The sequence below is a fragment of the Callionymus lyra genome, chromosome 1 (genome assembly GCF_982586985.1).
Source record: "Callionymus lyra chromosome 1, fCalLyr1.hap1.1, whole genome shotgun sequence".
NCBI classification, from domain to species: Eukaryota; Metazoa; Chordata; class Actinopteri; order Syngnathiformes; family Callionymidae; genus Callionymus; species Callionymus lyra.
In genome coordinates, this window is record NC_141818.1 from 14,225,367 (window position 1) to 14,253,346 (window position 27,980).

The following is a 27,980-nucleotide window of genomic DNA, read 5'->3' on the forward strand; positions in this document are numbered from 1 at the left end:
GGTGTCGCCGGCGCCGTGGTAAGGCTATAGATCACGGCGGCGAGCTGTTCCTGCAGGTGTGGTGTCGGGGAGCGGCAGTAACTGCTTCCATTACTGAAGAGAATGGTTGGACTCCCACAGCCCCCCCTCCAGACAGGCGCTGTCATTACCCATCTATTGTGAGGCCTGAGAGGGAGTGGTAAGTACAGCAGACTTATGGCTTTGTTAGAGTGGTCTCCTCTGGCTCTGCCGTGGATGAGAGGAGACACCGGGCCGAAAAGAAGGATGGCTTGATAGACTGATAGAGATGAAGGAGGACTTGAAAACCCCTTGATATGGTACAACCGACCGCTGCCGTTTCCCCCCTCTGTGTTTGTGAGTAAGCTTGGGGGGGGGGTTCGGAAAAAAAGGGGGTTATTTGATGGCATTTTTACAAGAAATGGGTTGATTTGTCTTAGGCCATTACCGTCTATTACAGCTGCGAGTCTTGGGGAAAAGGTGGGAAACGGCAGACGCTGGCATTCTGCCTAAAGAGAAATCAATGAAACAAATTAATCCTTCGCAGGCTGCGGTGACACAGTAATCCATCATTCAGGGGGCGCTTTTACACACTGAATCAGGGAGAGAGGCAGGAGGGCGGAGGAATCGGGGTTCGCGGGAGAGGGGGGAGGGGGCTTATTGGTCGAGGAAGGGGGAGGCGCGGAGAGGGGGGGATCGATGCCCTGGGGGGGGCGAGGGCAGACATGCACGCTCCCTAACACTGGGGGTATTGGTGGGTGGTAGCGGGGAATCAAGCTGCTCTGAGCCCCTTCTTTTTACACCCGTGAGCTGCCCGAGGACAGGCTGCGCAGGAGGGCGGAGTGAAGCGGCGTAAACACAATCAGCTAAACTGCATCATGAACGCGTTTCACACATACGCCCACCCCTGACCCACTGGCTGCCACTTTCTGTCTGACTGAACCCAGAGCCGGAGCCACGTCGGTGCATTTTTACCTATTTATGACGTCGACCTGACTTTATCATGAGGGCCAGCTCAAGCAAAAGTTGCTGAAGGGCAAAATACTTTTTTTTAAACTAGCAAATAAAACACTGTTTTGAAAGTGTAGCAAAAGAAGACGATTTTTTATCTACCAGTCAAATTAGTTGTATATTGTTTATTTTAATTTATACATTTTTGTGTTTTTTACCCATGATTCAATGTTATATTACATTTCTTCATCTTTTGTTTCTTCCGATTGTTAGATTATTTGAATTTAAAATGTCTATTTTTAAACTGTATTCAGCACCTTATTTATTCCACCACACATATGCATATGTGCACATATATCTTTGAATCTTGTCACTATAACCGTACTTTGTCTTGAGAAAAATACAATTAAATTTAGTTCTGTATGTGCTTGAACTTGAATGACTATGTCTTAGTCTAATTAGGTCTGTGTCTGTGTGTGCAATTATTATGGACTGTTGAGGGTGTCCCCTGTCTCCACCCCAGGTAGCTGGGACTAGAATTGAGAATATAATATATATATACATAATAGGTTAGGACTTTCAGATAGGAAGTAAAACTCTTCTACAATAGTAAATAGTTTGGATAAAAAAATATATATATAAATGTGCTGCACGTTTACAAAAAGGTTTCAATGGAAGCCTTCTAGCTTTTGTCCCAATTGTTTTTTCTTCTTTCAATTTATTATTTTAAAGTAGATTGTGAAGCATGGCCATTTTCAAAGTAGCTCATATGCATTCCAGTGTATACTCGAATGTGTACAATATTCTGAAAACTACAACAAATGCAACAGGAAGCAGAAAGAAACAGAGTCAAAAATAAAGTTTGTCATTTTTTATTATCTTTTTGAAAGTAATACATGAGTGTTTAGTCGCCACAATTTAAACAGTATGACTACAAATTAAATTAAAAAGTGCATGTGTGTGTGTGTGGGGGGGGGGGTCGGAGAGTACTTACCTTAAGACACTGATCAGTGTGATTGAAAATGGTGAGTGGAGGAGACAGAATAGAGAACGTGATGAGGCATGCGAGGGGAGGTGGTGGGGGGGAGACGTTGACATTGGGTGGCTCGACTGGTCAGTGAGCGAGCAGGAGGTACGTGAGGAGGGGGGGAGGAAGGAGGGAGGAAAGAGGGGTGAGAGGATGGAAAAAAATGTGGGGATATTGCAGCAGAGCGGATGGTGTGAGGGAGGCAGAGTGAGAAATGTTGACGGAAATGCTAGAGCCAGCAGCGTGTGTAAAAACCACACTGCAACATTTCTCATCCTTGACATCACTGACGAGCGCTTCACACACACACTAGTGTGTACTTCCAAAGTGCCGGCGCCGAAATATCCGACTCATCTCCCGATGTGCGTCGTCGTCCCCCCTTTTTTTTCTTCTCGCGACTTGGGCTAAACAAGGCAGATGTTGTGATTGTTAAATTTTATCTGACGTTGTAATTCTTAATGTGAAGTGTATGTACTTTTTTTTTTTTTTACACCGCTCGCACAATAAAACAAGTTGGTCGAGAGTTTTTTCGGAGGGGGGAGACGAAGAGGGAGAAGGAGGTGGTTGAGGATGGAAGATTTTTGTTTTGGAATGTTTGCAGAGAACTCATTTGTCAGGGCTTGACCCCGGCAAAGGGGGTCGTAGGTCAGGGGGAACATCTGAGGGGAAACCGACGGAGAGAGAAAACACACAAGACATGCATGGGAGTTCAACTGGCTCTCACACATTATTCAAAAAAAAAGAAAAAGAAAAAGACTTTAATTAATATCCAACCTCGTCTTTAATGGGGAGCCTCTCCGTGACCTTTTACCGCGAATAGATCTGCCACTTTCCAAAAGAGCACGTTGTTATTTAATACTTAATACCGAACCGTTGAAAGGGAAGCTACAAGGTTTCTCACTCCTGAATAAAGCTGTGTGTGTGTGTGTTAAGCAGAAGGTGCATGTGAAGAAAAAATAATTGTGTATCTTTTAGTTAGTGTCATGGAAAAACACGTGAGGTAATGAGTCACTTAATAACCGTGGCTTTCACTCTCCTCCTCACAAGTGGGACTCGAATCGTGCTTCTCTTGTGTCCCGAACACCTGTGACACCGTCGCCCCGTTTTCTGCTGCACTTCTGGTCGTTTCGTGTAGCTTTCAGCCTGCAGGGGACACAAACAAACGCGCCGTCAACACAAAAACAAGCCTCTCCGAGTGAGTTGAAGGCTAGCTTTGGAGCAATCTCTGATGGTTCCGGCAGAATCTGGTCAGTAAAATGACTAAACAACTCGATTAATTGTGTAAAGTTTTCTTACATGAGAGGAGAGCGAAAAAAGCATCAAGAAACCCAAAGTATTTTCCATTATACAGTTATTTTTCTTTCTGTAATTGACACCTATCATTTAAAAACAAATGTATTTCTTAACATTCCTGCTTGTGAATCCTTTATTTACACATTTTTAAATAATTGTGTGAACCAACTGAAAACCCGAGTCACACTGAGGAGATTACAAAAGTATTTAGATTTTTTTTTTTTTGCCATTGAGCACATTTTTTTTAGTTTCCCGTCCCCGAGTGTGTGACTAGAGAAACGAGTGCACCGATGGTGTCGCTCCCTTTTTCTTGATGCCTCAGCCCGTGACCTTGACTGTACGCCAACTCTTATCCTCTTATCTTTCTTTAAAGCTGAAATAAGTTGTGTTCATTTTCGTGAAGCGTTTCTGCAGATGTCGCAGACGTTTTGAATTGATATTAAAATGTCTTTTTTTTTTTTTGTAAATGTCTGGGCAGCTCGCCCTCTTCACGCACGGATTAAAAAGAAAAGAAAAAAGTGAGTTTATTATGAGGCACAAGACACGGTAAACAAAGTACGTGGCCTTCAGGTGCGACGGAAATCTTTGTCATTCTTTGGCCGGAGACATCAAACAGGTGCCATGAATAATTTAGCGGGAGAGTTTCACATTGATAAGGTCACAATCTGCCAGGCTTTGGACACACAACGTGGACACGGACGTCCTTGTGCGGTATTTGTCTATTTCAATTTCCTGATGGAAACAATGCAGGAATAAAAAAGCGATCATTCGAAATGTGTCCCTATTTGCTGTTTATTAATCATCATTGAATGTACGTTTTCAAATGTATTAAAGTGTTGTGAAAACTACGTTGAATCTTGATGGGTCGGCTACGCTAACAAGTCAAACTGTTTTAATTTGATGCTATTACAGTCGTTGCTGTCACAGATAATATTCATGTTATAACTTATAGAGCTTTGCTCTCCTATAACACCTCAATTTGTGTTACAACTTAAGTTTAACCTACTTTGTGTGTCACTTATTCCTACTTTTATTGAGTTTAAACTAATTGTTCCTTGTTGACATTAGAGCTTTATCGGGGTGTTAGCACTTGTTAGCTTCTAGAAAACATTAAACTACTTGATGAACACTAACCATTACTTTCAGTTAGTTAACTTAAACTATACAAACATTACTACTTATTTTATCATCATGTTTTGTTTTATTTTAATAAGTGGTTAAGTTTCATGGCAGTTATGTGAAATAAAAAGGTTCCGTTTTCCCACTGTGTGGCGTCTTAGCACGTCAGTAAACACAATGAATGAATTCAGACTTTATTTAACACAATAATAAATGGATTTAACTCTTCATTTAGTCACATTAGCAATCTGTTAGCGTTGAGTCTGTATATATTCACGCTACTGTTAGCGTTTAGCAGAATGTTACATTAACTTTCAGGTGGCGTCAGTGTTAGCATAGCGCTTCAGTAATGCTAACATTTTCCTCAGTTAGAATTTTAGTTGATGGGTTTACATCTTATATGTTCTCTTTTGAGATTTATGTGCAAGTTTGAATTAAATTATATTTTTGGGTTTTGTTTTTTTTGTGTAATGAAGACCAAATAAATTACTATGATTAATCATTAATGTATGTTTTTTATTATTATTTGAACTTTCTGTGATGACAATTCATATAGAAGTGAATATAAGTAAGTAAGTAAGTAATTTATATTTATAGAGAGCTTACTACATGTGCAGATTATATAATGGGATTGTGTTTATTTAATGATAGTTTGTACGTGTTACTCTGTTGTTCATACCAGAATTAAATCATGGTTTAAAATATTGACCATCAATAATCACAAAAAAAAGAAGAGTTTACACGTATTTCTTTCTACAATGATGCGTTCAAGGACCCACAGAATTCGAGAACACATAGTACGAAACTCCTCTTTTTAAAAAAAAAAACAGTTCTACCAAATTGTTTGCACTCGTGTCCGAGGCTAATCTCTTCCTTTTGTCGCTCAGCTATATTTCTAGTGCGTGTGTTGTCGGATAATGTGAGGATGGGATGAAAGGTAATCTGCGTGCAGAATTCCTAAAGCTCCCTTATCCTTGTTGAATTTCTTAAGAATTCCACCTTTGCCCTCCTGGTTTCCTTGAAATAAATTACTTCACAGATCCTAAAATCCGTGTTTTTTGACTGAATTTAAAGCGTGTATTTGCAGTACTTTTATATTCCTCCAGGCGTCTCTTGATAAATCCACATTATATAATATCAAGTTGTTTCCACTTAATTATTCAGGAATTAAAGTTTTAAATCTTATTTCTAAGGCAAGTCAGCGATTTATCCAGAGTATAGTGTTGGTGACTGAAGTGGAGTTGAACGCTTTTATTTATGTTAAATGGCAGCGTTTTGACTGTAAAAGAGGATTTGACCGCTAATGGATTTATAATCTCCATCTCAGGGACCATCCAAAGTAATTAGCACTTGGGCTCCAAAGGAATGACGGAGAGAGCGAGCAATAAAGCCATTAGTCCATAACATCACGTCTGCTTACGTCACCTCCAAACCTATGACGTCTCCAGGTGAGAGAGAGCGAGAGAGAGAGAGAGAGAGAATAAAAAAACTCCATTTCTACCTTTTGATCAGATCAATAATGCACCTCAAGATGACCATGTTAGTTGATAATTATATAGTAATAACAGGATAGTTATGCTTTGACTGTGATAGAAAGAAAACACGCGCATAAATCACTGTCACAGCTGAGTTTGCGCACAGAACCGGAAGTCCATTTACCTAAACAAATAGTTTTGGGAAAAAAGATGAAAGACAGACAAGCAGCAGAAGAGTCTGTGATGGATCATCAGTCTGACGTTTATGATATTGGAGCGCGTGTGCGCGCGTGTGTGTGAGTGTGTTTGCAAAGTAATATTTTCATCACAATGGTGTGTGTGTGTGTGTGTGTGTGTGCCAGATGCCCCTCCGTGGAAAAATCACCAATCTTCCTTAAAGCCAATAGAATGTTTTATTGACCATAAGCTGCTGTTATAAGCCTGATATGATTACACGCGATCAATAATAAACAGACCCTCGGCCATTTGTACATTCTCAGGATACACGACTGTGATTTTTTTTTTTTTTTGAACATCCTAAAACTCCATCTTGCAGTCGTTTGTTGTTTGGTTTCCGGGGTTTCTGCTCTCGTGACCTCAGAGTTGTTGCATTCAGCAGTATTGGTATTTTATTTCGGTCTCGTGTGTGTGTGTGAGTGTGTGTGTGTGAGGCAACAAATGAGAAATTAGTTTCCCTGAAAAAAACGTTTATTTTATAATATTAACCAACACAAACATGCAACGCTACATTATGAATTATACTGTCATTTATCACTCTCTTATAAAGAGTGTTATGACGTGTAAGTGATCACTTTAACTACAACAATACATTAAAAAAAAAAGTGAAATTGAGCTCTTGAAATGAAAGATTCCGTTTTAATTATGACGTGAATAGTCAATGAAGACCCAAATGAATATCAATGTTGTTAATAATTAATAAAAATTGATTAATATTCCAATTATGTCGTGAAGAATTGTCGATTAAGAAGTGAAAGTATCTCAAATTCACCTAAAACTGCAGTGATAATCACAATTTAATGGGGGAACTATTGCTACAAACAGCTTCATGTAGATGTGCCTATAACGATTGTGACGTAACTGGTGTACGTGTGTGTAAAAGGATGCGCTGTTTACACCTGCAATTTATAATAAATAAGTAATGATCCAACAACACATAAAGCTGCTGGGGTTCTGTCCGTGCAACCAAACTGTTCACTGAATGAATAAAAACAACTATTTTTCATCTTATTTCAGTCTTAAATAAACGCTTTTTGATGATGAAACGTGAAACCTAAACTATATTATTCCAAAATCACCTGCTCGTGTCCACTTTTAAACGTTTAAATATTCGTCGCAGTCACTTTGCATCATTGACGCTCCTTCGATAAACGACGCAGACCAGGCGCGTCATTTTACATTTTACGATCCCGCAACTTTGCGACGTCTTTTTATTTTAGTTTTTTAATGTCTCAGAACCAGCACGTGGACTTGTCGAAATCCCTCGAAACGTCTGCAACTGACTTTGTCATAAGATCCTCACATTGTCTTTAGATAAGAAGCGATAACGCACGAAATTGTACTTTTGTTTTTTTGGGAAAGTTGTGACTGAACCACACGAGGAGTTTTTTTCATAAGTGAGTGATCTTCTGCTGCTGCGATCGACAAAAAGATTCTCGGTGGAAATCGTGTACTTGCCTGAAGTGCAGTGGTTTAAAAACCAAAGTGTTTCCACCGTGGATCCCCCCGAACCTTCTCCTCTGCTGCCCAGTCGTCCACTTCTCCTCCTGGCCGCTTCTTTCTTCTTCTTCTCCCCTGCTCCCCCCATTCTGCTCTCCCTCTCCTCTCCTCCTGCAGAAGAGCCCCTCTCCACTCAATCCGCCGAGTTAAATCTTAATGATACACTTAACGGAGAGCAGGGGAGAAAAGAAAAAAATCTTTGTCCGATTTAATCTTATTGGTTTCACCCTTTTTTCTTTTTTTTTCTGCAGGAGCCACAGTGTCCGAACCGGAGAGTGAAGAGAGATCTTCTCTACTCCTAAAAAAAAAAAGCGAGCCATCCCTCCTTTTCTTGCGCTTCCGAAGGGGGCACTTGCATATTTACGCGCTATTATATTCGCTCTCATGTGGCTAAAGATGATTCTCTATTTGTCATCCCGGTGTTTCTGCCCATAGACTCGTTTTTGCGTCATTTACGCAGACACCATTAATCCAACAAAGTGGCTTCAATCGTTTTTTTACGCACGTTTGGCGCACAATTGCGTGGATAAAAAACAAAAATACAACATTTCCCCCCGACTGCAGCTCATCCAAGAGATCCGTGTCATATTTAAAAGTGTGATTTTGTTTTTAAAAATGATGAGCGTGGTTTTTAAAAAAAATGAATGCTGTGCATGCGTAAAGGTGTAATTACCAAACGCACGCTAGATGGCAGCGCGCTCCAGACTTTTTTCTGCGAGCGAGTGGATGGAAAAGCCTGCTCAAAAACCACACACACACTTGCGCGCGCGCACACTCTCGAACACACAAAAAAAGCCGGAATCCCCTTTTTTCTTTACTAAAATTCCTCGCAACTTCAACATGATTGTCATCATTAATGTGACACCAAGCACCGGCATCAATGTAGACTGAGAAGCACCGACGTTATTACCCCGCGTCCCCCCCCTTTTTTTTTACACTCGCTCTTTTAAGACCTTCTGTTTTTTGGGGGGGCACAGGTTTTTTTCCCTTGCTACCTATTCCTCGTCTTCCCATCAGTCACAGGCTTTTTTTTGGAGACTAAAGTTCTCATCCGCTGGACCGTGGCGTGGAATCACAGCCTGTCTACCGCAATGCGCAAACACAACGTGGACAAATGAATCAGCTGTGAATGTATAACCAGATTCAAATGATGATTTTGAACTTTTAAAGGGGATTTTCTCCACCGGAGTTGTCTCCCTTCTCCCCGCTGCGCACAGTTTTTGGGGCTTATTTGTCGTGCGTAAATGCCCCCCCACCACCACCACCTCCACCTCCACCACCCGCCTTCCTCCTCCTCTCCCTCCGCCACCTTCTTGCCTTCTTTACCCCGCTTTTTCTAACCAGGGTTTCTTCCTCTTTTTTTCTTTTTTTTTAGGGGGGGGGGGTGACAATAGACGGTCCATACTAATCAGGTTTCAAAGTAAATAGCAGCGCGGGGCGAGCTTGGATGTAAATTGTAAGCTGTCAGGACCCCCTCTAGCCCTCCAGTGGTGGATGACAACACTGCAAGAAATGTCCAAAAACCACGGTTATGCTTTTTTCTGCTCCAACCGGAGCCACTGATGCGATTGAATCTTCTCGCACACAGGGAGCGTGAAACATCCTCGCCTGTATATTCAACAGAAATATAAAAATCGGTGGGTTTTTTCCCCCTGAAGCGCGCACGATCGCAGACATTTCTTGCAGCGAGCGAAGCAGGAGAAGAGGGGCTTTCTAACCAATGGAGAGGCAGAGAGGGCTTGGCTATAACCTTAGCCTCCCATTTTTCTCTCTCTCTCTCTCTCTCTCTCTCTCTCCCCCTCCTTCTTCCTCTCCTCCTCTCCTCCTCCTCCTCTATGCGGGGCTCTGGCCAGTCAGTCGCCTTTGATTATCAGTCTCCAGCAGCCCCTCTCTTGGCTCCTTGACACGAGCACCATATAAGGCGCAGCGATCTCCATAGAAACGTGTCAGTTTCAATAGTAGTGTCAAAGTTCACTATATACAGACATTCGCGCAGATCCCCCTCGTTTCGGAAACATTGCTCCGGCTGCTGGTCCTCCCGTTTTTTTTATCCATTTTTTTCTTCTTCTTGCATATTAGTTTTTTTTTTTCCTTCTTGTTTTTTTTTTCCTCTTCTTCCCCTTCTGCTCGGAGGAGAACGTTCATGGGCACTCCGGCTCTCCACGGCGACGCGGCGGCTCTTGCTTCTCTGCTGCGCGAGATGATGAGCTTTTATTTAAGAACCTAGATGTGAGCGGCTCCCAGATCTGCCTCCTACACGAAAGAGGAGAGAGAAAAAGAAAAAAGGAGAGAACGGATTTTATCTTGCGCTGCACTTTTGGATCGTTTTTTGCCGCCGCCGCCGCGTCCATGTGAAGAAGCCGCTGCTGCTGCTGCTTCTGCTTCTTCTTTGTGGCTATTTTTCTCAGCAGTTTGTGACGTCTGGACTCTTGGCTTTTTTTTTTTTTTTTTTCCTTCATGATCAGGGGCTTCCTGAATGGCTGACTGCGATTTACCTTGGAACTGGCCTCCCGATGCTTGCATATCCTAGTCGGGCGCAATTCTTACTCTGAATGTATTGATCGCTCCTGGTCTCCCCAGTCTTTTCTCTCCCCCCCCAAAAAAAAAAAAATAATTTTTTTTCACTCCGCTTTTTGCTTCATAACCACCGGCGATCATTTCGCTTTACAGCACTTTCCGGGGCCGAGATATGGCAATGGTAGTCAGCGTGTGGCGAGATCCGCAGGAAGACGTGGGAGCCGGGGGACCCCCGAGCGGCGGCCCCAACCCCGTGACGCAGCCGGCGAGGGAGCAGCAGCAGACGGCGTCGGCCGCGCCGCACACCCCGCAGACCCCGAGTCAGCCGGGACCCCCGTCCACGCCGGGCACCGCCGGCGAGAAGGGGAGCCAGAACTCGGGACAGAGTCAGCAGCACATCGAGTGCGTGGTTTGCGGGGACAAATCCAGCGGCAAACACTATGGCCAGTTCACCTGCGAGGGATGCAAAAGTTTCTTCAAGAGGAGTGTACGGAGGAACTTAACGTACTCGTGTCGCGCCAATAGGAACTGTCCCATTGACCAGCACCACCGGAACCAGTGCCAGTACTGCCGGCTCAAGAAGTGCTTAAAAGTGGGAATGCGGCGGGAAGGTGAATATTTATTCCTAACTCTTATTATTTTTTTTTTCCTATAGGGGCATGTTGTGTGTGTGTGTGTCGCTGCCATGTCGTTCTCGTGTTGGTGCATATGTGAGAGGAGGGTAAAGGGCCAGTTCACAGCGAGACCTGAATGCAGATCGCCCTAACAAAGCGGCTCGTCAAGCCTGTTTTTTTGTCAGAAAAAAAACGCTTTTTCTATATATATAATCCCCCTAAACCAGCTTTCTATACATAAATCAGTTTTTTTATTAGTGTGTGTGTGTGTGTGATCAGCATAAGCCAACACACACACACTCACGTTTTTTTTTCTTGTCTGTTGTCAGGTGTTTAAAATATCAATTCAAGCAAACATTATTTATTTAAAAGCCTCGGTGTTTAGAGTGTCGAGCACACGCTGGATACACACACGAGCCGCGTTAATAATTTATTATTAACAGTAACAATGCTACAAATCCCTTTTTACTTCCAGCTGAGCTGGAGTCAAAAACGTTTTTTAAAATCCGCAATTATCAGTCGTGTTTCTGATGTTTTTTTTGAAGACTAGTGCAGAGATCTCGGTGTTTAAAATGTGTGTGAGGGGTCTTTAGGGGGGGATCAGAACCACCAGCACTAGCGTTGACTTCTTATGAACTATGTTTGTCAGTCCTGGATGCACATTTCCTCTTTTTCTCTCTCTTTTTGTCAGCGGTTCAGCGAGGACGAATGCCGCCAACCCAGCCGAACCCAGGCCAGTACGCGCTGACCAACGGGGACCCCCTGAACGGCCACTGCTATCTCTCCGGATACATCTCGTTACTGCTGCGGGCCGAGCCTTATCCCACGTCCCGGTACGGGAGCCAGTGCATGCAGCCCAACAACATCATGGGCATCGAGAACATCTGCGAGCTGGCGGCTCGGTTGCTCTTCAGCGCCGTGGAGTGGGCCAGAAACATCCCTTTCTTCCCTGACCTGCAGATCACCGACCAGGTGTCACTGCTCAGGCTGACGTGGAGCGAGTTGTTTGTGCTCAACGCGGCCCAATGCTCCATGCCCCTGCATGTGGCCCCTCTGCTGGCGGCCGCGGGCCTCCACGCCTCCCCGATGTCCGCGGACCGCGTCGTGGCTTTCATGGACCACATCCGGATCTTCCAGGAGCAAGTGGAGAAGCTTAAGACCCTGCATGTGGACTCGGCGGAGTACAGCTGCCTCAAGGCCATCGTGCTTTTCACGTCAGGTGGGTGTCTACGTTACGCACGGTGCCAACAAGAACCAGAACCGGTGTCAGAGTCCAGAGAGATCCGGGCTCTTACGTTTTTGTCAACAGGCGCGTGTCAGTGGTTAGACTTGTCAGCACGCGCAGACGAGGGTGACAATTGTTCCCAAATATATGACGCAGTTTAAAAATAAAACGCACGTAAAATAGACTCCTGTGCGTGAAGTTGCAAACGTGTGTGTGTGTGTGTGTGTGTATAACACCAAATTCAAATGTAACCTAAAGTAGTTTGTAGTTCTACACTGACGCACAACTATAACACAAAAGCTCTCCAAAGTGTTTTCAAAATCTATTTTGGAAGATATAAAAAAAAAAATACAGGTTTGCAGAGACAATGGAATAAAAGATGTTTTTGTTTGATGAGAAAACTTACACACAGGCCGCATAACTATCTCCAAACTTTCCAACTATCTCTCTCTTGTTGAGCTTTTTTTCTAAAATTTAGGTGAAATTACGTATATAATGTATAATTACACACGTTCGTGACCAAGTGTCTTACGTGCACTTAACTAAAAGATTGTATTTGATTTTTAATTAATACAATAATGTGGTTGTGTTGAAAAATAATAAATAAATAAAAAAACAATATTATACTTTATTATATTACTTTACTATATTATTTATACTACATTATATTATATTATATTATATTACACATTTTTTATATTATATTATATTTTTATAAGGTGGGTGTAATTATTGATAAACTCAATATTTGACTCTCTTATTTATCATAGTTTCTACATGAGATGCACAAACGTGCTGCTGCTCCTTACATTTAGATGATCATGAAAAATAAACACCGTGTTTGTTTCCTCAAATAAATTATTTAGAGCACCCAAATATTTCCACGCATTGATGTTTTCTGTTTGCTTGCTTTGCTGGTGACACATATCTTTTTGTTTACATGTACAAAACAACATTCGTTTTTAAAAGAAATTGGTTTTTATTTAACCCTTTATGCGCCCATGACGCGCGCCATTGCGTATTGTGGCGCTCCTTGGATATAAAAAGGGTCTTACACGCCCTCTTTATTTACGTTTAAACCATTTTAATATTTATATATCTCTAAATCCAGGCGGATCACTCTCGAAAAGAGACACTCAGCTTCAATTCGGGGTAGGATTTGCATACATGGGGGGCTTTTGACCGGCTTCACTGGGGTCACCGTAAATCACCCCGTTGCCCCCCGGGTTCATAAGGTTATTGTGTCTGGCCAAAGTGAGTTATAGCGCCGAGAAATCACGAATGGGGCTTAAAAGCTTCAGTGGGGTCTCTCTGTGTGGCGGTGCTTGAAAAGTAAATCTGTTTTTTTGGGGCGAAATGAAGGAGGCGAGTGTGGATGACGCCATAAGACAGGGAGTGTTGGTTTTTACTCCCCAAACCGGCTCTTCTTTTTTTTTTCTTTTTTTTTACGTGCGAGACTGACCTCAGCTCAGATTATAAACGTGATTGTTCTTTTTAGAAAAGAAAAAAAAAACAGGCCAGAAGAGAAGAAGGAGTCTTTGGAGAGATGAGGAAAAGCTTACTGCAAAGTAATTAGGTCACATTACAGCCAGTGTAATTTCACATTCATCAGTGTCGTTTATGTTTCCTTAAATTCTCCAGGGTCCAGCGGCCTTTGGGCCCCTTTAACTGCTCCACCCTCGTCTAAACACCTTCAGATCCCTCACATGGATATAAATGTGTTCTCTCTACCCACCAGACAGATATATCCTGCAGCAAAAAAAAAGCCTTTGTTTACCATGTATGACAGTTTCCACTCGCTCACCGTGACGTAGCCAGCGTGTGTTTGTTCATTCCACTTTGTCAATAACACGTATAGGATGATGGGGGGGTTGACAACGAGTTGAGAATACAAATCACACGCAAAAATACATTATTATTTATATATTCATTAGTGTCTCGTGTCTTTAGAAATATATATTTTAGATGTGGTGTGTGTGTGTGTAGGTGACCAGGTGATCAAACTGTCAGAATCAAACCACAACTCATTATTTATATGTTTGATTTTTAATTGATTATTATGACCAAGAAAAGTTGCACAATTTATTCGAACGTATGCGTCCAAAATCATATTTTAATAAATATTTATCAGAAGTTTATAATCACCTAATTGTAAATTAGTTTAGTTGCTATTTACTTACGCACAGTTAAAGGCACAAAATAAATAAACTGACTTACAGTCAAAGTGGAATTAAAATCATGCACTTGTTTCATTTTAATGAAGAATCTTTAATTTGTCTCTTACATTCAATGACAAATTCCTGTTTTTTTGACGCTGTCAGCAGTTCTACTTGAAAAAGCGTCACTTTTTAAACATACATGACAGTTTGCATCCATTCTAAACATAAGAGTGACAAACATTTTAGGAAAATAACAATAACGTACAGTTTGAATCAGATACATGCGCAAAATACGTTTAATTGAAAACGTAAAATGGTATTTCCTGATCCTGTAAAAGTAAATATTATATTAGTGTTAATTAATGTGGAACTTTTTTATGTTAAGTATTTTTTGTCAAATATTCTTCTGAACTTTATGCTTAGAATAAAAAAGTTGTCTGGAATGAAGTCAGCAAAGCAACGGAAATATTTTCTTGTAATTCATTTTATAAAATAAAGTTGAGGGCTGATGGTTAAAGCAGACAGACTGTCAGCAGCGATGCTAGTGGGAAATAATTCACGCAAAATAACGTCTAATCAGCGTTTTATGTTTCAGATCAAACAAAGAAATCTAATTGAGAGCTATTAACTGTTCATAAACTCGGGTAACCATGGAAACGCTTTGGAGCGCGTCACGTGATCCTTAAAAAAAAAAGAAACAATAAATAATACTGCATCATTAAAAACGGTTACATATCGACGTCGTCTAATCATTTGAAAGTGTTTACGCACAGTTATAAGTCAAATAAATTAAATACACTTGGATTATTTGACTAGAAACTTGCGATGCGCGACTCAATATTTGGAAAAAGAATAACCAATGATCAAGAATATGTGCGTAAAGTATTCAAAAAACTCTGATATGGATGTGTTTTCACAGATGTAGACACGTATATTGATTCTTTAAATCATCTTCTAACACTGAGCACAGGTGTCAGATCGTTTTTTTTACTTCAGGACTTTAAAGAAAATAAACTTTTTAAAGTGTCCATTTGAGGTTCACCTGACGTGTGAAAGTCTAACCAGTGTTTTTTTTGTGTGTTTTCCATCAGACGCCTGCGGCCTGTCGGACGCCGCTCACATCGAGAGTCTACAGGAGAAGTCCCAGTGCGCACTGGAGGAGTACGTGAGGAGTCAGTACCCGAACCAGCCCAGCCGCTTTGGGAAGCTTCTGCTGCGGCTCCCGTCGCTGCGCACCGTGTCCTCCTCGGTGATCGAGCAGCTCTTCTTCGTCCGCTTGGTAGGTAAAACTCCTATTGAAACCCTCATCAGGGATATGCTTTTATCCGGGAGCAGCTTCAACTGGCCTTACATGTCCATCCAATGATGCTTAAAATGAAAACAGAAAAGAAAGGACCAAAAAAATTCGGCGCCACCCCCGTCCTCCTTCAAGAAGACTTTATATATATATAGGACCTTTTCTGGGAAGACTCTCTTTTTTTTTTTTTTTTTTGCTGTCTTCTGGGACTTTGACATGGAATAATGTACAGAAAAGTATTTGGACTTGTGTAAAATCCACCCTCGTCATCATGAACTATACACTTCATTTTGTAAATTACTAGTCTTTATTTTCTTTTCTTTTTTTTTTTTTTTGTAAAAAAAAAAGTAAAATGAAAAACATCATATGCGCAGTAAGAAAAAAAAAAAAAAAAAGAATCAAGACTTAGCGGGAAAAATAATGTTTCCAAGCAATTATAAGAAATGTCCTGTGTCTATGTACCTCTCTGTTTTGTATTTTTTCTGGTTCCAAACCAGGGTTTCTGTGATTCTATACTAATAATTTTTTGATATAACCTTTTTGCTTCTTATAATGAGTGCGATATATGTTGTCGAAGCTATGTTCTCCAAGAATTAAAATTGAAGACGTGAGAATTAAAAAAAAAAAATGAAATTTAGACACATAAGAAACAGTCTAATCGCTAATGACAATATCACCACTGATGGTTGAACTCTTTTTCCTGTTTTTTTTTTTCTTCAATTTTTAAAAACGATGGACCTGCAGCAAACAAAACTGACCTCCAGGACTTTTCTTTTTTTTGTTGTTGTTGTTTTTTGAGCGAGGACGTCCCCCTTTTTCTGTGGAGTCCATCATCAGTGAAAAGGAGGAGAGACACGAGAAATCAAAAAAAGCACTTTTAATATATCATTTCAAATACATTTCTTTTTTTTTTTTCGTTTGTTTTTTTTCGTCTTGGGGAAAAAAAAAACTTTTCATTGTTTCTTGAAATTTCATTGGTTGTTGCCTTCAATTTGCTTACTCCATGATGCAGCTCTTTGCAGAAGGGTCGGTTGATGAAGTTGTGTGATGGTGACTGTACTATTAAAAAAAGAAATAGGCAACAAATGTCTCATTTTGCCAGCATTTTCCTTGACACACCTGTATCCTCTGTCTCCAAAAAAAGAAAAAGGGATTTAGAATAACGTGACAAAAAAGCAAGAATTCTCGCGTATTAATCTTTAATAATGGCAGCAAAGGAAGTCCCTCTCACCTCCAATGGCTCAATCCAGGTGATTTCTCCACAAAGCAAACATTAAAATATAAAAAAAAAACGAACTTGATAGTCTCAATATTGATGTGGGCGTCGTTTGGCAAAAGTGGGTTTTTAGCGAAGCAGCTGTGATGCGCGTGATCAATCTGGAAAATGTATTTTACAGCATGTAAGCAGTCGATAGGAACACCGAGTGTGATGCATTGTGTGGGAATAGACAGGAGAGAGAAAGAGAGGAAAAGGGGGGAGAGGACAGAGAAAAGGGGGGAGACTATAGGAGACAAATGAGAGGCGTGAGGGGGATAGCAAGTGAGAGGAAAAAGAAAAAAAGAAAAAAGAGAGACACATAAGAAAGAAACGTCGCCTTGGTTCGTCCACGACGTAATGAGTTCATCGATACGCGAGATTTTCCCCTGTTCCTCGTGCGCGCGCCTCACCTGTCGCCACGTGACGCGAGGAGGATCAGACTGCGCACAATATCACACCTGACGTGGGATGAACATGGGAGGCGAGGATGATCATCAAAATCTGTTGCTAAGAAGCTGATAAATGAAAATAAGAAAATACACTTCAATTGTTTGTGACCCTGGTCTAGAAATAACCATTACTTACTTACTGACTTATTACAGAGTATTTTCGTGAGGACAAAGTAATATTACAAACGTTGGCGATTTCTCCCGTGAAAATGGGAAGCGGGAGCTTTGGGATCCGTGAGAAGCGTGGAGTAGAGCCACGAAGACTATACTAGAACCTGAGATATTAGCAATTCAACTCTACATTTCGCTATTCAGTGTTCAGACGGTCAATTGGGTAACAAACTATTTCAAGCTAACTGTTCTAGTGGATTTCAATGTTTAATAGCGATAAACCATGAACGTTATTAGCATTAGCTGACTCACAATCCAAATATATTTAACGTTTTATTAATACTTCTTGGTGAGTGTTGATCGGATATTATAAAATGAATGAAGAGACGTGTGCGAAATACAAAAGACTTCGGTATCCGATCAAAACAATTCACACCTCGATGGGATCTGGATCGGATCTGGATTCGGCTCCGGACCCGACGCACCAGATGTGTAAACGTGCGCAATAACATTTTCCCCTGGAAGTTTTCACAAACGTCAACACCAATTTCGAAAGAAGAAATGAAGAAATCTGAGGGACTTCGGTTAAATATCGGCTGTTGGAATCCGCCGATAAATCATTTTAGCTCAATGCTTCGCCGACGATTAGCTTTAGCAAGATGCTACCTTGTGTTCTAATGTGTTCTCCAACTGTTTGCTCAGTGCAAACAGGTGAAATCTGTTCGCTACTCTCGACTTGTGATTATCTGTGTTGGTTCTTTTGGATTTCTGGCTTCTTTTTCTTTATATGGTGCGAATTCCTCTTGTGCAAAGTAGCTTCGATTGACAAGTACTGGGGAGAAAGCATGAGAAAAACGAATGGATTTGTCGTTCGATCTGTAACTTCTGTGACACAGAAATGCTAAACAACGCATTGTTTGCAAGGTTTAGCATCAGTCATGTAATTCAATATATGAACGTCCACATCAGGTAAAAAAAAATGTATCAGCAGCATTAGCTTGTTGCTGTTTCCAATGACGCTAACTGCTAGTTTTTAGGGAAAATGTTTAAGTTATAAAACGTGGAACTAATAACCAAATCCTGTCAATGGTGTTAGAGCTCCAGCATTACTACTTAGCAATATAGAAACAAGAGAAAATACAAAACATGGATGTATATAAAAAGAAATGTGAGGAGAATGTTTGAATTCACATGTCGATTTATTGGTAAAGAACATATATGTGTCTCTGTTACCCACAATCCTCTTCTAGCTTGTGTCAATTGAGCAGCAATGACAAAGAAGCTAACTCTGTTTCAAGTGAGTCTATCAACGAAGGGAAATGGATCTTTTCTGTACCGTGGTTGGACGCAGTACAAAGTACTTTTGTATATATGTTGTCAATGTTAGCATCCACGCTCAAAAAAGGAATAGATTTCGGGGTAGCGTCACCAACAATATCATCTCTTGTCCGTGCGTCACTCCTATCTAAGACCTGGTCCATCCCTTTTTAAGTTATTGATGGATTACTTGTTTGTGCCCATTGAAGGGCTACAATGGAGCTATTAACTGGTTTGTTCTTGCTTTATGTTGTTCTCACGGCTGTCCTCAGATGCTCCCCCACATGAATGCAGCTTTTTATTCGCCCCCATGAATGTGTTTTCGCTCATATTGGGACCCCCGTGCTCCCGATCGACCCGCCCGGCGTTCAGCAACGGGTCACTTGTTGGTGCCACTGGCTTGTGTACAAACAACAAAAAATGTGACATTTCCCTCTGCTGGGTGGGGGTGAAAGGGCAACAGATATTGGATTATAAGATAGTCTGGTTTGCTTTGAGGACATGTATGATGATGATTTACAAGCTGGTTTTTGTTGTTTATCCACTGAATTTGTTTTTATTGGATGGTCAGTGAATACAATTATCAGTTGTAAAGTTGTTTTTTTTTAAGTTATCCCGCCACTTCCTAAAAAGCGGTTGTATATTTTATGGTTCAAAATTGTTTACTCGCTTATTAAACGTAGCTCTGAGCCGTCGACATAATGTATTCTAAATCCCTCCAGAATAACTATCCTTTATCCTCTCGCTGCGATCATTCTGTTAGACAATTGCCAGGCTATATAAAGCAACAGTTCAGAAGCAGAAGAAATGGCTGCATGTGCTTCTAATTACCGTGTGTGTGTGTGTGTGTGTGTGTGGGGCAATAAGAGAGTGAAACACTTGGTGAAAAAAAAAGAGTCATATTTTCTCTTTTGAAAACAGCAGCTTTAATTAACACAGTAATATACACTGTATATATTCCACTTAACGTCAATATTATTATAAGTGAATTAAAAGAGAGATGGATATGTGGCACACAACAGGGCCCCTCGTTTATGTCTGTGTCATTTTTTTTTCTTTCTTCTTCTTCTTTTTTTTTCGTCCTCCTCCTCTCCGGAAACGCCGTTAACACAAAGTGCGAAATGAGTTAAACAACCATTTACCTTTGTCTGGTTTCATTCATCAAACCACAAGTGGAGGGACTCGGAACACGAGGGGGCTATTTGTTTGCTTTACACAAGCAGCTGGGTGCGATTTCACGTTTGAGATATCTGTCTGAAAGCGAAACATTTATTATCCTAACATGTCAGCAGAGCCATTCCTCCAAAAAAAAAAAAAAAAAAAAAAAAAAGGGGGGGAGGAGGGGGGAGAAAAAACTCATTGCGAGGCTTTTACGCAGCAGTGGAAATGTCCTACCGGCGTCACACGTCACTTCTGCTGCTTCTCCCTTTGACAAATCCTGGAGACTCTCTCTCGAGTGTGACACAGCGTGGATCCGCGTGGAAAAGTACGAGGACGGAATGTAAACAAGGGAGGGACGTTTGTGCCGTAATCGATCGTTGGAATTCCATCCCATGATTGTTTCGCGAGCTTTAATCCACGGATCAAAAAAAAAAAAAAAGAAAAAACCCACCAAGCCCCGTTGGGGGGCAGTAACAGGAAGGTTTTGTCATCATTATCATAAAAAAAGAAACAAACACAAAAAAAAAACACCGTTATGTCGCTCCACCGTGTGCGGGCGCGCTCCGGTCCGTGCGTAAAAAGCGTGGATCACAGCGTGTGCGCGCCTCGCTGGAAACAGAAGGCGAGAGAGAGAGAGAGAGTAGAAAAAATGGGGGGAGTGAAAGGGGGGAGATTGCTGTGTAAGCTGATCCCTTTGTGTTGATTTAGGAAGACGTTTGCTGTATATAACGTTCAAGGCTGATAATATCATTGCCTGGCCAGATAAATAAAGCATCGGCCAAAACCATCGGGTCAGTTATCGATCCGCTTTTTTTTTTCTCCTCCTCCTCCTCCTCCTCCTCTTCCCCGAGAGAGAGAGAGAGAGAGAGAGGGGAGGGAGGAGGTGGCTGAGAAAAAGCGAGGGAGAGAAAGACCTTGCTCATTAGCATTCCACAGCCATGGACTAAACGCTGACAACTAACAGAGATATCCAGCTCTACACCACTGCATCCTCCTTTTGTCCTCCCCCCCTCTCCCCCCTTTCTCCCCTGGACCTTCATTTCCAGCGGACAGATCTCTCATCACAGCCAGCACATTTGTGCCTCCCTTCTTTTTTATGGTGTACGAATGGACCCAGTGCTCAAGAGCGAGAAAGGGAAAAAAAAGAAGAAAAAAAAATCTCCAGTAAAGGAGAGAAAAAGGGGGTGTGACGTTGTAAAAGCTGTGGAGAAGTGACAGCGCTGAGCGCACCGGCTTTTTTCCTAGAGGGGATTGAGAGAGTGACTGGACTCACTTTCAACATTGATGTTTTTACTCCAGTGAATGGAACCAGCATTGAGGAGTAGTATATGGAATATTGAGGAATTTCTGCAGATTTATTCTAGTACATGTCAAACAACAAAAAAAAGGCAAAATATTATACAGAACAACCGTTTGTGCGCTTCATATGTCCACCTAAATGCTATTAAAATGACAATATTTCGTAAGGTGTCTCTTGTACGAGTACATTTAGTTTATTTAATTTGACAAGGAAGCAACTTAACAAGAATAATCAAGAGTTGCTCATAATAAAAGTGCCTTTATTTACAAAAAAAAAAATTACTTGCTATAGCTGTTATAGCTAATATAACATATGAATTGCTGTGATCTGTTTTTCCTTAATCAACTATAGTCTTACTTCAACTGTAAAGTGTCTTGAGATGACTTTGTTATGATAAGACACTTTAAATAAAATTGAATTGAATTGAATTGAATATTTGTTACTCACACCCACACAATGGAATAGTATAATGTGTGTGTGTGTGTGTGTGTTTGCGTGATCATATATCAGAATCATCATTATTGTTAGAGTTCCACAACTAGGAATGTTATTCGGTTATAAAAGTTAAAAAAAACAAACAAACAATTTAACTATTTATACAGTGCAAGACAGTAGAATAAAAACTTTCTTTGCACGTTGTAACTATTGTTAACTTAAACTCTTTTATCATTTGCTAACCTTTTTGTTTAACTTAATTTTCACAAAAGTTTTACTCGTCCTTTAAATCTTACAATTGTTTTATACTTTTTATTTAAGAAGCTTTACTTTTGTAAAGTGTATTGATTTCAGGCTAACTAGGCAATACACGCAAAAAATAGTGGCGCAGCAAATAATGAAAGATAGTTTTAACACAGAATAAAACCAAAAACTCAAATTAAGATTGCGTGTGATTAAAACGCTATTTATGACACAGATATGCGTGTTGCAGACGTAGAATTCTAAACACCGAATCTTCTCCAAGGTTTGATCTTTCATATTCGCGCAAGAAAAAAAACAAAAAGTGTCTCTCTCAGCTTAAAACACGAGCCTCCAGCGCGATGACTTGTTCCTCTGACGACTATATCTTAGCGCGCGCACGCAGGCCGGGCCAACCATGACAGCTGTTCATCTGATAGTAACTTCTCTCTCCAAGTTTGTCTTCCCCTCCCACCCTCCGGGGCCCCCCAAGTCTCTGTCCTGCTTTGTTGTTTTTTAAAATATGCATGTCTCCCCGGAATGCCAGTCACGGGTCCCAACACTGTGTGTCCCAAACCTCCCACATGATGAAATGATCCTTTTAAAAGCGCACTCAATATGTCTCAATCTGCACTCTCCTCTGCTGCCCTAAAGCCTGTGGCGGCTGCGCACCAAATATTCTTGCATTTTGAGCTGGAAACAAGTGGTTCGTTTGGACCCCGAGGTCTTGTCCACGGCGAGGACCCCACGGATGGGGAAGAAGAGGAGAGTTAAAGTAAGACTCATTTTTTCTCTCTCCCTTTTTTAATGTGTGTGTGTGTGTTACACGCTTTTATTCTCTCTCTCTCTCTCTTTAAATGTGTGTGTGTTTCTATTTCCAAACGGAGAAATGAAAGGGGGAGTTGGAGGGAAGTTTTGAGGAGAAAGTGGGAGGAGGGAGAACATATACGTGGAAAGAGGAGTGTGTGTGAAATAAATCATCAGCTGGAGAAGGAAAACGGTTCTTCACCTGCACCGTTTATTGTGTTTCTTTTCTTATTGGTAACACAATGGAAGTGCGTTGGTTTGACAAACGAGGGAAATAAGATTAATTAAATAAAAGCAAAAACAAAAGTTTTTTTTATTTATTATTGAAGCAACCTGTTGATGTGCAACACAGACGTGAGACGCAACTATCTTTTTTAAAAAAAACAAATGTTTTTAAAGATCTCCCGACAGTGATATTTTTTTCTACGCAAGCCCGCACAAATACACCTGATAACATCGGGTATTTCCAACCGTATTTACGACTTTTTCCCACTAACACACTCCAGATGTGTGTGTGTGATCCTGCGTGTGTGTGTGTGTGTGTGTGTGTGGCGGCAGTATATCAATAAGAAGAATAATCTAAAATAAAAAAAATATCCAAAAAGTTCACTCTTCCATTAAAAACAATCTTATTAAAGACCCCCCTACACACACACCACACACACACACACACACCTCCCTACTTCACGGTTTGATGAATTAATACGTCATGAAGACAAAACACACAAGACGCAGTCATGCCTGACCAATCTTTGTTGTAGCCTGTGTGCTCGTTCAGCCAGCAGCCACTCATGCAGAATAATGCTTGTGAAGATATAATCCACTGAGCCTCGACGCTCTCTAGTCTCCCTATATTATCCACTGACAATAAATTGGCAGCTCCTTCTTTTTGTGTGTGTGTGTGTGTGTGTGTGGAGCAGGTATATATCGTGAAACCCTCTGCTAAACACCGTGGAGCTCATTCGCTATAGGATTTGCTTAATAGACTCATTCAGCTCAGGATGTTTTATTACTATTTACTCTGGTGTGAAATGATCAAAGAGCGTGCGCGTGGGCGTGTGTGAGCGGGTTTTTTAAAAAAAAAAGAAGAGATAGGTTTGTTGGAGAGCGTGTGCGCGCGCTCCGTCTCGCGTGTGTGTGTGTGTGTGTGTGAAGGGTGTATGTGATTTTGTACGTTTTTGTCTATTTTTTTTATCCATTTATCTTAATAGTTGATCTTCCTTTTCATCCACCCGTCTTACCATTAATCCATCATCAGTATATTCTTCTATCCATCCGTTCATTCAGCCATATAGTTAGACTAACATCCATCTATATATATTTTTTTTTATCTTATCCACCATTTTTATTTTTACCTGCAACTACTGTTAAATATTCCATTTTGTAAATTGATGTTTGACGACAATGTTTTGTTCTTTAGAAACTGAATAGAAAACATTGTATCCATTCATCTCACCATCCATCTATCTATATCCACCCATTCATATTGCCATGTATCTGTAAATTACCCATCCATCGGTCAATCCATCTATTTTACCGTATACATCTATCTTTTATTTTTATACATCCCACTGGTGTTAAACCATCCATCCATTCATCCGACCATCCATCTTGAAATGTATCCATTCCGTATCTGCATATTCTTCAATTGATCCATTCATCTGGCAATATATCTATTTAAACGTACACACATTAATCCTTCCATCCATCTATTTCACCATATATATCTATCCACCCTTCTGTTCTTACATCCAACACTGTTAAACATTCCATCCATCCATCCATCTGTCCATGTATCGATATTATCTTATCATCCATCCATTCATTTTACATATATTCATCAGTTACCCATCCATCCATCCATCCATCCATCCATCCAGTATTATCTTATCTTATCTGACCGTCCAGCCATTCATAGTCCATATATTCATACATCTACCCATCCATCCATCCAGTGTATATTATCTTATATTATCTGACCATCCATCCATCTACTCATCCATATATCCATTCATCCATCTTTTCAGTATATATTATATTATCTTATCTGACCGTCCAGCCATTCATCTTCCATTTATTCATACATCTACCCAACCTTATATCCATATATCAATTCATCCAGTCTATATTATCTTATCTGACCGTATAGAACATACATCTTCCATTTACTCATCCATCCACCATCTGTATATCCACCCATCCATCCAATATATATTAGCCCATCTGATCGTCCATCCATCCATCCATCCATCCATCCATCCATCCATCCATCCATCCATCCATCCATCCATCCATCCATCCATCCATCCATCCATCCATCCATCCATCCATCTTTCAAATATCAATCCATCCATCCAACTATGCATTAACTCCAACTTGCACTCTACTCCTGCCAAACATGACCCACAAAACATATATAAAAGCAAATACATTTGAGCATGGATGTGATTGTACTTCAAGAAGAAGTACATAAGAGTCCTTTGTGTGTAAAGTCAGTCGTTGCTGACAAAATGCAACATTTAGGCTGGAGGAGTGACACCAGATTGATATCTTGTTTTGTCTCACGTCAAAGGAATTTAAATAATGTTCAAATTGTGCTATAGACTACGACAACCCGCCCTCAGTTCTTTTCCATTGATTGACAGCATTAGGTGTTTTTTTTACGGTTTGTTTAAATGCAGACTGAACCACACGGGGATGTCACATGATTGGCAGCCACATCAAGAGGTGACTCGGTGACAAGGATCCCTGGCCTGTGTTAATTCATATTTCACCTCCACCGGATGATTTTGTCTATCTACGGACACATTTGCACAGATATTCCCTCCTTCTCCCGTGTTCCCTCTATCTGTGATGTATCTGTGATGTCTCGCTCAACGTGTCACGGTCAATCCCACAGCTCTATGGTCACCTGGATGGATCAGATAAGGTCTATTACGAGCGACTGAAACGATGAATTGAAGGATTTTTTTTTTTTTTTTCATCATTGCCACAGGGAGCATCTCCTGACAGTGTCGAGGTTTCCCTTCCTTCCTCTCTCTCTCTCTCTCTCTCTCTCTCTCTCCTCCCTCCACCTCAGTGGACCGGCTGCTACTTGATAAATACATGTCTTCTTTCCATCTTACTCAGCACCATCCATCACGGTTGTGTTTCTGTGTCGCGCGGCCGTGTTGACGGAAGGGAGGGGATTCCTCGGCGTTCCTACGGGGGCTCATTCCAAACCAGCAACATTAGATATCATTTGGCATGTCAATAAGAGCGTGAGGACTGGCTTGATTTATTTTCAGAATAAAAACATGGCTATGGAGGCACATGATAGGTCTTTAACACGCCACAAATTGACTCGTATTTATTTCTAGTATGAACGGCTTAAAGTTGCACAATGGTCATAATCTAAATGTTGTCTAATGTACTGTATTGTATACATCTTTATATTAATATATCTGTTAGCATATAATATAAATCTAAACTCTTTTTATTTTTGAAGATGTGAAAGTTTACGCCTCCTGTTTGTACGTCTCTTATTAATATTGACAACACGCCAAATTATTTTTAAATAATAGATTTTAAAGCAAGGTTGGAGGGCACCTGAGCGAGACAAACATCACATTTGAACCTCGGAAAAATCATTAATATACATAAAAGAGGCGCATTTTCTTTTGAAAACATACAAAATTGCCACGCATTGGTTTTAAATATTGTTGAAACGTTTGTAAGGAATCATCAAGTACAAAGACTTCCTTGTCTTAAACCAAAGATTGAAAATTCAATTAGAAACGGGACCAAAATGTAATATTTTAGGCTTAATTTCGGGAAATAATTGTCAGGTTTGATGTCAGAATATTTATGTCTAAGTTGACACTTCTTGGAAAAAGTGAGTTCATGAAATCAACAGGTTCATACATTTGACAAATTCTATCGCACACAATTTTGGCTCTCAAGGGCCAAAAAAAAGTAAAGCATTCACTTTAATAAATGTTAATTTTTGTAATTTTCATGTAAAATGACAGCACTTGGTTATTAGGATCCGTTTCACTTGTGAAAACTAACCCGTATTAGCAAAATGATGCTAATTTACCTTTTTTTCTCGTCACCTTTATGTCATCAAAACCGACTCAACTGATTCATTTTGATGATTAAAGAGATTCTAATTGTTAGTCATATCGTTTCCCTCAAGTTTGAGCCTAATAGAAGATGCTAGCTCTGCTACTAGCATCTAAGCTAGCAGCTAATATTGACCAACACGAGCCGACCGAGAGGGAAACTTTTCACTGTTTACTCACTAAGAAAACACTGTGTTCGGGCGTTCAAACCCGCCGGTCTGTGTTCGGGGCGAGCCCCTCTCTGGAGAGGATGGGTAGCCCCGTGGGTGCCCACTCTTTGTGGCCCCACATACCGCCGCTGTGATTATAGAAGTGGCTCCTCTCCCTTGTTAAAGAAGCAAAGCTCTAATCTTGCCTCTGTGTCGCCCCCAAAGCCAGCGTGGAGTGAGTGGGGGTCGGACGGAGGGAGAGAAAAGAGAGAGGGAGCGAGAGAGAGCGAGAGAGTGAAGCAGAGGGGGGTTCTTACGCCGTGGCCCTCTCCTTCTTTTGAGTGACACGACCCCTCTCTTCTCTTCAAAGGCCACGCAGAAATAAACCCATCTCATTTGAATGCCGACTTTTCTTTTTTCTCTTCCTTCCTTGGTGATATTTCACAGGCGAGATTTCAGTGAATATGAATGTTTCTTTTCTGCAATATTCAATTCAGGCGAGGTTCTGGTGGAGGGGCTTTCAATATCCCCCCATCTTCATCTCTCCACATGCACCATTCTGCATCCAGTGTGGTACTTTGTCCACCAACACACACACACACACACACACACACACACACACACACACACACACTCTCCTCTCGCTCCAAATTCATTTGCATCCGCTGATGATATCAGTAAAGAATTACTGGCACCGTGGGCGGGAGAAAGAGAGGGATGGAGGGATGGAGGGGGGGGCTTTATTTGGATAAAACCGGACTGCAGAGTGGACACGGCCCTAAAGGTCACTCGCCCATTCATGTCAAGGTGGCAGGGTGTGTGTGTGAGGGAGAGAGGGGGGGTGGCAGCATGGGATTGCCAAAAGAATCTTATTTGAAAGCGAATATTTCGAAGAAGAAGAAGAAGGGATGAAAAAGAAGCCGGGGACCACAAAGCTGGTCACATACTTCAAAACACGCCCTCCGTCACATCTTCACTCCGGACCCGCCACTGCGAGGGTCTCACCCACATGTGCAACCCGGGAAGAATCTGCAATATTTGAAATAAAAACATATAAATAAAAGGTGAATTGTGGAAAAATGGAATTGATGATTATCATTTGGTGTGTCCTAATTTACTCTCTCTCTCTCTCTCTCTCTCTCTCTCTCTCTCTCTCTCTCTCTCTCTCTCTATATATATATATATATATATAAAAGAAATGAGGTGATGATAGTGGCCTACTTTAACACGTGCTCACCC

At 41.1% G+C, this 27,980-nt stretch overlaps 1 protein-coding gene across 1 annotated transcript; it reads left to right on the forward strand.

Moving 5' to 3' along the window:
• The first annotated feature begins 9,428 nt into the window (after positions 1-9,428).
• On the forward strand, positions 9,429-16,497 carry nr2f1a (nuclear receptor subfamily 2, group F, member 1a). The gene is made up of 3 exons (XM_087794543.1): positions 9,429-10,727; positions 11,422-11,949; positions 15,206-16,497. The coding sequence occupies exons 1-3, from the start codon at positions 10,289-10,291 to the stop codon at positions 15,478-15,480; spliced, it is 1,242 nt and encodes a 413-aa protein (XP_087650669.1). The 5' UTR covers positions 9,429-10,288; the 3' UTR covers positions 15,481-16,497.
• The last annotated feature ends 11,483 nt before the right edge of the window (positions 16,498-27,980 follow it).